Source organism: Antrostomus carolinensis, unplaced genomic scaffold, assembly GCF_000700745.2.
Source record: "Antrostomus carolinensis isolate BGI_N321 unplaced genomic scaffold, ASM70074v2 scaffold19017, whole genome shotgun sequence".
NCBI lineage: Eukaryota > Metazoa > Chordata > Aves > Caprimulgiformes > Caprimulgidae > Antrostomus > Antrostomus carolinensis.
In genome coordinates, this window is record NW_010328263.1 from 1 (window position 1) to 11,727 (window position 11,727).

The 11,727-nt window shown below is 41.2% G+C and overlaps 1 protein-coding gene across 1 annotated transcript; it reads left to right on the top strand.

Moving 5' to 3' along the window:
- Nucleotides 1–785: 785 nt before the first annotated feature.
- On the top strand, nucleotides 786–7,033 carry SET (SET nuclear proto-oncogene; the record flags this gene model as incomplete). The annotated part of the gene is made up of 7 exons (XM_010172197.1): nucleotides 786–843; nucleotides 1,856–1,998; nucleotides 2,697–2,800; nucleotides 2,989–3,102; nucleotides 4,722–4,892; nucleotides 4,993–5,139; nucleotides 6,103–7,033. Coding segments are annotated over 7 exons (761 nt in total), but the record flags the coding sequence as incomplete, so codon positions are not given.
- Between the last annotated feature and the right edge of the window lie 4,694 nt (nucleotides 7,034–11,727).

Sequence of the window (11,727 nt, forward strand, 5' to 3'; positions counted from 1 at the left end):
TCCTCCTCCCATCGAGTGCTTCCCGCGGTGCTGCGCCCGCTGCCAGCTCCGCTCACACACGTGCTTTCCGTACCCGGCCGCTCCTCCGTCGTGGGGAGAGGGCAGCGCATCCACCCGCGGAGCGGGGAGAACTGTCCCCTCACGCGGGCTGAGCCGTGCGGGAAACTTCCCGGGGCAGGAGAGAGCGCGCTGCGCTGCTCCAGCCGCTTCCCGCTGCCGTTCATTCATCTCCAGCGCGATCGGTAAACGCTCCTCCTGCCGCCCAGACCCCTGCCAGGCTGTGTCGAGGGGAAGTTCCGATTAGAAAACGCCTGACAAACTGCCACGGGGAAGTTTTTTTGCTTATAACCGTCCTTTCCATCATTCTTCTCGGATTTTAGAAGGTCCTGTGTTCCCAGTTAGGCTGTTTCTATTGATATTGCTCTTCTCTAAATTATTTAACGTTCCTTCAGATATGTTGGTTTTAACAGATCTGGCTTGCAGCTTTTAAGTTAAATTCTTATTAATCTATCACGATTGACTTATCATTTAATTGACTTGTAAAACTGTGTAGAGGAACCTGTGCTGTGATTTTTAAGGGTAAACTGGCTTTTAGCGCCGTTTCATCAAACTTTTACACCTGTAGTACACCCTGGAAGTAGCTGAAGCTTTAAGGTCCAGTCACACTTATGACATTTAACAGAAGTATCTGCGGACTTCTGAAGGAGGTGACTAGAAAAAGTCCCCGGGTGATTTGTCAGACTCGAGAAGGAAAAGATTTTGATGTGTTTTCATTTGTTTTTCAGAAAAAGAGCAACAGGAAGCAATTGAACACATTGATGAAGTACAGAATGAAATAGACAGGTAAACAAACTTTTCAAAGGTTTTTAGCAGAAATTGAAAGGTAACTTTCAAAAATAAAAATATTTAGTGAAGTAAGCACTCGGTAGTAGTTCTCCAAGGTATACTTGTGTTCTGACTTGATTAGATGTAAGAAGTATTTATAGTGTGTGATAAAAAAACTGAAGAAATATCCTGGTTTCTTGTTTAATTGTGAATAATTAAAAAGGTCGAACTTGAGCTTAAATTTTAAATTAATTGTGATTGTTTTGGTAACAGATATTTATTTCTTACTAGTTTTTCAAGTTTTACATGTAAGCTGTTTTGCCAAAGTATTTTCATGTTTGTAAGTAGAACAAAAAACTTGGTGGGAAAATTATCTTTTATTAGACTTTTTAAAATGATGTATTATTCATGTGCTTGTAGAATAACATGTAGGAAGCGTTAGCTAATGTAGAAGCATCAGTTTTGTGTGCCAGAACTTGGGTTTCTGTGTTGGTGTTTGCCTGGGTCTTCTCTCCACGCCTGCTGTCCTACAGAGACTGCGGGTGGCTGTTGGGGCTCTGGCCGTGTGAAGCTGTGGCAGTATCAGGGCTCTTGACTTTTAACAAAACCAATTAAATGTTATGGCTTAAGATTTTAATTGTGTGGGGTACAAAATTGTTTTGCTGTAGCTTGCTTGCCAGAGTTGTAGAGAACAGCTGATAGTGTAAAGTGTTACCTGTCTTCAGGTCTTTTGCAAACTAAGTGTTTAAGAGGTAAAATACTACTTTGCTTTGTGTAAATAAGGGTCTGTCCATCATATAATGCTGCAGAACAGACAAGACTTGCATTCAGATCAGTGAGATTGCTTCTGGTAGTGTGTTTCTTCATAGTGGTTGTAGGTTGGGTTTCGTTTTTATTCCTGAGATGCCTCGTTTGTTGCCAGTGGCAGACTGGGCTCATCAGACCCGTTCAGTTTCTAGCTAACTACTGGTGACACGCCTTTAAGTTTCAGTTCTCTCTCCTGTGGTTAATGTGGCTCTTTCTATTACAGACTGAATGAACAAGCCAGTGAGGAAATTTTGAAAGTAGAACAGAAATACAACAAACTCCGCCAACCATTCTTCCAGAAGAGGTCAGAATTGATCGCCAAAATCCCCAATTTCTGGGTAACAACATTTGTCAACCACCCACAAGGTATATTCTTAATAGTCCTTTTTTTCCCCCTCTAAATTCAGTGTTTGCTTGCTTGTTATGTGAGTGTCTTGCAGCTCTGAAGGTTTTCTAGATCTGTTGCTGGGCATATGTTTAAACAGGAGCCTGCTTCATATGCAAACACTTCCATTCTGTCCTAGAGTGCATTGTAGAAGCTTTTTATTTCTTGCATTTATTGACCAAAGGAACATCTTGTTCACTAAAATCCCATGTTGGTTTTCTTTCTGCATTTTAAGTTACAAGTTTCCCACTTTTCTTAGTTAAATTAAAAAAGAAAAAAAAAAGAAAAAGAGAATATTCTAGTTTTTGGTGGTTTTTTAATTGGAGGTGAGCTCCTTAGGACTCTTGCCAGTCGACTTTCTGAGAGGACAAAGCAGATTGGGCAAATTGCATATGTGAAAATGCACTTCAGAGAGAAGGGTAGATGTATGCAGGGAGCTTTTGCTGCTTTTTAATGTTGAACTACAACAAGCAAAAGTAATGTTTTCACCTCAGCAAATCCAAATCACACAAATTCTAATAGTCTTTTGGCTGGTAAATTTTAAAAAATGGGCCACAAGAAGTTGGCTTGTACAGTTGTGTTGCTTTTCAAACCTTACTTGCTATCAGTTTCCTGTATTTGACCTGCCTGATACACCTTTCATAGCTTTGTTAACGTGGGATTCTTAACTCTCTCTTAGTATCTGCACTGCTGGGAGAAGAAGATGAGGAAGCACTGCATTATTTGACCAGAGTTGAGGTGACAGAATTTGAAGATATCAAATCAGGTTACAGAATAGATTTTGTGAGTACTTTAAATAATTCTTTCACTTGTGATTTTTCCTGTTTGGTTTTGTTTTGTTTTTTAATGCAATTGCATATTGGGTTGTGGTTTGTAACTTAATCTCTTCAGGTAGCCATGTAGTACCAGGTTTGACTTAGCACGTGTCTTTACATTTTGTGGGTTCTAACCCTTTGCTTTTAACTCTGCAGTATTTTGATGAGAATCCATACTTTGAAAATAAAGTTCTCTCCAAAGAGTTTCACCTCAATGAAAGTGGAGACCCATCTTCAAAATCAACTGAGATCAAATGGAAATCTGGAAAGGTATGTCTCTGCATCTGGGAGAGATGATTGCTGCTCTGTGGGATACTGTCACTTTCAGTATCTTCCTTTTTTAATTGAAGCTGCCTTGTCCTTTTCCCTCTCAATCCCCTCTCCCCTTCTCTACGTACATAGTTCATGCATGTCTTGCAGGGTTTGGAATACCAAACATTTACATGGAGAACTGTAGTGAATTCTCTCACTCAGTTGAGCAAAACCATTAAAACAGTGGAAGTACAAGTACGACCAGATGGAGAGATTAACAAGTGCATTAGCTTGTCTCTCTTTGGCCTGGATCTAGACTCTGTGTTTTGTATTTTTCTTAAAATAACCATTGAATTAGGAATTCCAAGGATGGAAAAACCAGGACACAGGGTTTTGGGGGTTCTGATAGGGGTGTGTGATTTTTGTTTTGGTTTGGTTTTTGTTGTTTATATTTTTTTTTCTCAACTTCATTTCCAGAAGTTGCAGCCATGCAATAATGTGGGCGTATCTTTCATCCAGACAATATTAAAACATAATTAATTTGCTGTAGTAAGTTTCTGTAAAAGTTGGGAGCCAGTTTCATGTTATCCTGAAGATTTTGAAATGAGTACTTTAAAAGTAGAACAGAGGGTTGCAGTTAAGTTGCTGCTTGTTTTGTCACCCTCAGGTTGAGAAGAAAACTTAATCTTTTGTTCATTGAGAACTAGAACTTCTCTTGTACAGCAGGTTACAGTCTAATACATACTAGCTGAATGTGATCTTTACAACAGACCACAACATCAATGTGCATTCTGGTATTAGTCTTCATTAAACAGTCAAACCTGTAAGTGTTATGATTCTATCAAGAAAACAAATACTAGCAGTATGGAGTTACCATATGATCAAAAAAATAATGGCTTTAAATAGTGGATAGTCATTTTCTTTTCAGACTTGGCAAAAAGATTGTTACAAACTTGATAAACTTCTGGGGTAAGGTGGTAGATACAGAACTTGTGTATGTTCTTGTGACAGTATGTTTTAGCGGTTTGCGTGGTTTCTTTCACTTATTACAAAGAATGGCCTGAAGACTTTGAAGCAGGAAATGTCAGGAGAAGGAGGTTAGGCAGCTCTTTATCTCCAGTGAGAGACAGAGCTTACAGGTGTGGAGACTGTTTCTTAAACTGTGTGTAGTAGTCGTAGCATTTAGGTACAATTACAGCTGCTCTGAGTAGCATTTGGCCACTGTGAGATCTTTTAATTCAGTGTGTCATTAAACACTTGCCGTACTTGTGCTTCCCTCTGATAGGGCAGTATAAATCAAACGCAAGATCCTGTGAATTTTCAGTGTTTCAGCAGAGGTCATTACAAGAAACAGGTGGTTTTACTCTTTTCTCATGTCCAGGAGAAATTCAGGTGGCTGAGTGATATCTTTTTCTGTGAGTTGTTTGTGTTCTTAATGTTTCTTAAAGACTTCTCCATGATATCTTTTTCTGTGAGTTGTGTTCTTAATGTTTCTTAAAGACTTCTCCCTGAAAGGGGGAGTAGTAAGTGACTTCTTGTGGTTGTTCAGACAGTATGTTTCTAAATGGTGCTTATAGGGGGGGAAAAAAGCCATGTAAAGACCACTCCTTGAGGGAACTTCTTAACTTTATTTACAGGATCTGACAAAACGTTCAAGCCAGACACAGAACAAAGCCAGTAGGAAGAGGCAGCATGAAGAGCCAGAAAGTTTCTTTACCTGGTTCACTGACCACTCTGATGCAGGGGCTGATGAACTAGGAGAAGTCATCAAGGATGACATCTGGCCAAATCCGTTGCAGTACTACTTGGTAAGTACAGCACCGAGTCGTTGATCTGCACCCGTAATAGCGCTGTGCGAGTGAAGGTGAATTTGATCGCTGTAGTTAATATTGCATATGTGTCTTCAAGGTTCCTGATATGGATGATGAAGAAGGGGAGGGAGAGGAGGATGACGATGATGATGAAGAGGAAGAAGGATTGGAGGATATTGATGAAGAGGGAGATGAAGATGAGGGGGAGGAAGATGAAGATGATGATGAGGGAGAGGAAGGCGAGGTGAGTATTCTTACCCCTTATGCCTTCCATCTCTGGTGTATGAGATCAGACATTTGTAAGAGTGGTCTTGTGAGAATTACCAAGCCATTGTTACAAAGATAAAATAGTTCTTGTCTGTATAATCAGTGACAAGGTGGTTGGAGGGGAGAAGCAGAACTGTTACTGCCATAACTTGTGGAGTGGTTTCAGTGTAGTAACAAGTATGTTTGTGTACATGAGAGACAGTTTTAGTAAGGGAAGTGCTCTAGGTGAATTAGGATATTAGCCTAACAAAATTCCTAATGAGTGAACACTAAAATAGCTTCTGTTGATGTACCAGGTTCTGTCATCCTCCCACCTGTCAGTTTATTTCTGCTTATTGCCAGCTCAGCTAAGACTCCTTGTTGGGTTCAGGAATTAGAAGTTTCCTTTAGTAGCAAGTGGGATTCCAGGGCCAGCATTGGGGATGTTGGTAGCTTAGAATGCCTTTGGTTCTTGTCACTGGGTGTGGTGTGTCTGAATTCCAGCAGCAAAAACCTGCTTGTGTTGAGCTAGGAGGGCTGTTGTGGGCACCAGAGCACTGGGCTCTCTTAGGTAACGTAGCACTTAGCATCTGAAAGTTGAAGCATTTTGCTCTTCAGAGTTTAAAAGGAGGGGAAAAAAGATGATCCTTTTGGTTTTTGAATGTTAAAGGTATGTCAGTGTTTGAAGTGATTCTAAGTCAGGGTAGTTTTTCAAACCTGGTGTTTTTTTATTGGGCTGTCCAGTTATTAACTGATTTCCATGTAGACAGGCACTGACAGTGAGTGTTACTGCTCCTTAGGAAGAAAAAAAGAGATCATGCAGCATGCTCTGAGTAACACTGTAGGGCTGTACTCTGCAGGGCAGTAAAACATCCTGGTTATTGCCTTTGTTGCAAGTTGGTGGTATCTGAAGTTTAGTAATGAGATTTTTTATTTTTAATTGTTGCTTATCTTTCAACAGGAGGATGAAGGAGAAGATGACTAATTGAACACTGATGGATTCCAAACCCCCTTTTTACCTTTTTAATTTTTCTCCAGTCCCTGGGAGCAAGTTGCTGTCTTTTTTTTCTTGTGCTCAGTCGCCTTGTTCTCTTGAGGTCTCTTTTTCTCTCCTCTACACCATGGTTCACAATTTATTTTTGGGGGAAATACCTTGAGCAGAATACAGTGGAAAAGAATCTGCCAGTTTCTGTTTCAAGTTCATTTTTATCCCTTTCTGTCTCAAAACAAAAACTGTTTATGGAATCAACACACCATGTTCTGTGGGAAAAAAGAAAACCTTCTGCTCCCTTCACTCTGCTGGAAGCTGAAGAGTGCTAGGCCCCTGTGTAGTAGTGCATAGAATCTAGCTTTTTTCCTTCTTTCTCTGTATATTGGGCTCAGAGATTACACTGTGTCTCTATGTGAATATGGACAGTTAGCATTTACCAACATGTATCTGTCTACTTTCTCTTGTTTAAAAAAAAAAGAAAAACTTAAAAAAAAAAAAATAAAAAAATAAAAATGGGGTTATAGAAGGTCAGCCGGGGTGGGTTTCAGATGTTTGGGTGGGTTAAGTGGGCATTTTGACAACATGGCTTCTTCTCCTTTGGCATGTTTAATTGTGATGTTTAACAAACATCCTTGCAGTTTAAGATGACACTTTTAAAATAAAATCTTCTCCTAATGATGACTTTGAGCCCTGCCACTTGATGGAGAATCAGCAGAACCTGTAGGATCTTATTTGGAATTGACATTCTCTATTGTAATTTTGTTCTTGTTTATTTTTAAATCCTTTTTTTTTTTTTTTTTTTTTTTTTTTTGTTTCACTGGAAAGGAAAGAAAGATGCTCAGTTTTAAACGTTAAAGTGTACAAGTTGCTTTGTTACAATAAAACTAAATGTGTACACAAAGGGACTGGTTGGTCTTCACTGAAAGAAACAGCTTTAATATCCTGTTTGGAACTTGCTTGTAGTTTTTGGCATTTTTGGGGGCATTTGGTCAGTATTTATGTAGTGCAATGCGACCTTGTGGTTGCGTGAACTGATAATTCATTTAGTTTCCACTATTTCAGTACTTGTAAAATGTTTCATCTGGTAGTTACTACTGCACACTCCTGTTTCTTGAATTACCTAACTGTAAAACAAGGCTGTAGGTGCGTGTGCCTTGTGCGAAGATAGAGGTTTATATTCTTCTTTTTTTCAAAAAGAAAAATAACTCTTAGATTTATTTTTTTTTTTTAAGTAGTAAGTTGTAGTAGTGTATCTCCAGTAAATCAGTTTGCATGAAAAGGTCATGCAAGCTCAGAATAAAAAGACCAAGGGGTCTTACAATAAGATTTGGCTGGTTTTTGTAAGTCTTTTCAGTTGAAAATAAATCTTAAGTGCAAACTATCTTCAGGGTCATTTCAAAGAGCAAGATTCTTAGCGAGGTTCATGTATAAAAAGTTGCTACTTCACTGCTTTCTTTGGTAGCAGCATGTATATATGCTTTAGATAGACTGTACTCTTTCTTTTTAAGAGTCTGCATTTGAGTAGCTTGTAACAATTTCACGTGGAGGTTGTTGGTACTGGTATTCCACCAAGTGTAATGAAAGTTGTTTTAACATGCTGTGCTTTTGAAATATTTTAAATGTATCAGCTAATCTAAAATTCAAACAGCTAGTTCTCTTTGGATGTGTAGAAAAGACTGTCTTCTGGGAAGACTTGCTGTTATATTCTCTGATTCCTTTTCCTCACTGAATTTGCTATAGACAAATTCAGCTTTTTTGATGCTTAAGAGTACACTTAGCAGAACAAGATTAATGTCTGTTTGAGACATACCCAAATAATGAGTGTGAGGGAAACATTCTGTAAGTGTCTGGTCCAGCTTTGATCCAATCCAGTTATCAGAGACAATACAATGTCCAGTCTGCATGTGATCGATGCAAAACTAAGGCAACCATTTACTTTATTCCATCCCAACAAAAGCTTCTGCCCTGATCCTCCTTGCAGAGCAAAGTGAAATGTTAATTAGTAATGGTTTCATACCATTTAGAGAGAGAAGGAACAAAACCTATGAGGTCTATAAATGTTGGATTCTTTTTAATTTGATTCCTTTTTGTTGTAAGATTGAAAACGGCTTCCTGTCGTGGTAGAGGGTCGATGTGCTGTTATTTGCCATGATGCCTCATTATTTAATTTTTATGTAGTCCTAACTGATTGTAGTAGTTGAAGGAAAAGATTTTTTATTTTTTTTCCTAATCTTTAATGCTTTAGGAAAGATAACTGTGCCATTGTTGTTACACCCCTGTTGGTTACTAGCAGAAAACCTATAAAAATTGTTTTGAAAGAAACAAAAAGCTTCAGGTTTTGCTGCAAAGTCAAATACCATGAACAAGAAATGAGAAGTCTGGATAATGAAATGCTACTTCTGAGATTTTTCTTGGATGTTCTTTAGGATTTTACAGGGTGCCAAAACACTCTTGCTACTGTACAGATAATACTGAATTTCCTGTGAAACTGAAGTGTTTACTGGCAATGGCCAGAGTAAACTAACATGCTAAAAGAATAAAATATATTTGTTAAGTGGAATCTTAATTTTTTTTCCTAGCAATGGACATGAGTAGAGATTAACATATTTCTCTGCAACACAGAAGAAATACTACGGATAGCCATCATGTACTCTGACTGTTCATTTAATGTCTTAAGTTGGCTGAATATATGTAATGGGTGTCCATTTTCACTTGATTTAATTTGTTTATGCATATAAAGACCATTTAAAGGTAGACATCCACCTTGGATAAGAATGGGAGATTCATTCTTATTAAACACATCTGTATCATTAATTCCCCATGGCTGCTTGAGCTCCTCGCGTCCAGTTACTCCTGCTGAGTGGAACTGGTCACGGGTGGAAGCTGTATTCAGGCTTTGTGGCCTGAATTTCCAGGGTTAGAATATAGAATTGGTGGCAGTTTCATAAAGGTGAAACTACTGTGCTGGGGCTCTGTGACTTAAATGACTCAAAGGTTATTTGAAGTTTAATTGCTATAAGATGGAATCTTTTGTATGTAATTTCTAGTGCCAAAGGAAAGCAAATACATCCATGTGTGTGTAAATACAGTTAGAAAGGTTTGGTTTTTTTTTAAAACATGATCTGTGTGCTTACTCATACTTGTCAACATAGTTTTTGTCCCTGTAAACAAGCATTATCTGAATCGATTTCTCAGTCATTTATGCCATTCATTTGAATCTGTAAGCTTCTCTTTGTACCACACTCTCAAAACAGGTGCATAACCATAGTACATTGTTTATTGGATACTGTTCCTGAATTTTGAAACCATGTTTTTTTGTTTTGGGTTTTTTTTTTTTTTAAGAGACTGAAATCAATTAAATAATTTCTCTGATGTACCTTCAAGATATCCTTCTGTTTGAAGGAATTAAAGTACATTTCACTGTTACTTGACCTTACCATTTCTAAGAGTCTTTTTCCAAAGAATCAGTTCCTGTTCCCAAATTTGGCATCGTCTTTCCCGGGTGAGGTTGATGGTGCTCGTTTCTGTTTTAGGGACAGCGCTTTCCCCCTTGGCGCTTGCTCAACCGCAGGTAAAACGGCGAAAGGCTTTCCCGGAGCTGTCATTCCGCACAGCTCCCTTCTCCGTGGGTTTGGCAAAGGAGAGGGGGTCTCACGGTGAGACATGTCTTAACCCCAGAGCCCGCACAGCTCGGTCCCGGGACAGCCCTGACCCGAGAACCGCAAACCGCAGCCCGCCCGCCCCCGGCCGCTCACACGCTCCCCGTGAGCCGTGCCTGGAGGGCTGGACCGGGCTCGGGAGGGTCCCTGGCCCCCGGAGGAGTCGTGCCCGGTGGGATCCTGGAAGGGCTGAACACGCTCCCGGCTGTGACACTCATCTTCCCGTGGACAGACGTTGCTGAGTGGGCAGGAACCGCTGACCCCACGCACCAGCCCTCTCTGTTTGCAGGGTTTGCAGGGGACAGCGGGACTGTGCCTGTGGGACGGGCTGAGGCCCAAGCTGGGATGCTGGAGACCGGGGACATCTCTGACCAGGGAGGAGGTGCAGGGCTGCAAAGCCAGAGATCATGTCCTCCTCACACCCTGGATCAGCCATTGACCAGCCCCATCCCTCCAGGCTGGGGAACTCCTTCACTCAGAGGGTCCTCAGCCAACTGCTCCAGCTCCCCAGGCTCCCTGAACTGCCCCCAGCCTCACCTGGAGGGTACGAGACCCAAAGGAAAGAGGGGGCAGCCCCTGTGTGAACCCCAAGGGCAGCGCTGGGCAAAGCAACCTCCACAGGGCTCCCACCAAATCTCTCTCCAGCCAACCAAGCCAAACACAGCCCTGCTCCCTGTCTGCGGGGACACTGCTCAGTGTACGGCAGTGTCTCTGCTCCTCTGAAGCTCAATCTACAGCTACTAGTTTGACTTTCCCCTTTCCAGTATTTCCACTGGATGAACAGTCTCATGAAAATAATTCCTTAAAATTAAGCCTGGACCATATTACAAACAGCAGCAGGTTCCAGAAGGGTTTATATTAATCTAATGCACTTGCTTTATTAACAACAGGAGCATGTTCAAAGGTTTTATAGAAGTTTAAGGCTCTATTAATTCAACTCAGTTAAGCTAGATTTAAATTTTACATTTTCTGGTGATTTCCTTTTACTAATTAGTCAGGTGCAGATCGTTTACAAAATGCTTATGCTAGAAAAACTGTTCTAATTAAATAAAAGGAAAAAACATTTCTGTTTATTAGTATATTTCTAAATTTGCATGCGGGAATACTGTCACCTCCTGATGCCTTCTGACTCAAAAGTTGTGCATTGCTCCAGGATTGAAAAAGCCTCTTAGTGCAATAATAATAATAATATTACACAGCACTGCTGAGGAGGGATCCTACGAGTGAGGGTCTTTACCACCTGAAAGCAGTAAGTATATTTTCATTTGTTTTAAGCCCTGTGACATGCTGCCCATCAGTTCTGCGCGACACACCGGCAGTACAGCAGCGCGGTGGGTTTTCATGGCAGCTGAGGGATTGTTGCCAGCCTTGCCAGTGCATTTGGGTTATTTTTTCATTCAAATATTCAGCTGAAACCCCAAATCCTACACGTAGAGAGGTAGTTCTGCAGAGAAAATGTAAAAAACCTGGAGACGGGCATTGCCCCCTTTCCAGGGAAGCATCTCGTCTAGAGGAGAGCTGCAATTTGCTTGTTCCCCTACAAACAGATGCCAATTACTGGTCAATCTGGAGAACTAAAATTGGAAACCACCTGATCGACTCAACGCAGCGAACTGGGCCCCGGCCGGGGACAGCCGCAGGGGTTTTTCCTCGCAGGAGGTGTCAGGAACCGAGCGGGGCCGAAGTTAAGCGGATCTCTCACTGTCTATGTCCCCCTTTGGCACGATCCCACGATTTTTGTGACCACCTCAAGCCTCTCCTTCCCCAGCCGCCCGACGCGGAGGGCGATGTCCACGCTGGGAAGCGGGAGGTACCTCAGTCTCCTCAGCGTCCGGCCTGTCGCGCCTCTCTCCTTCCCGCCGCCATCCCGGGCGCGCTGCGGGACCTCGCTGCCAGCTCTCGGCTGCGCATTTCCCCTCAGGGCGGGCGAAGGCAG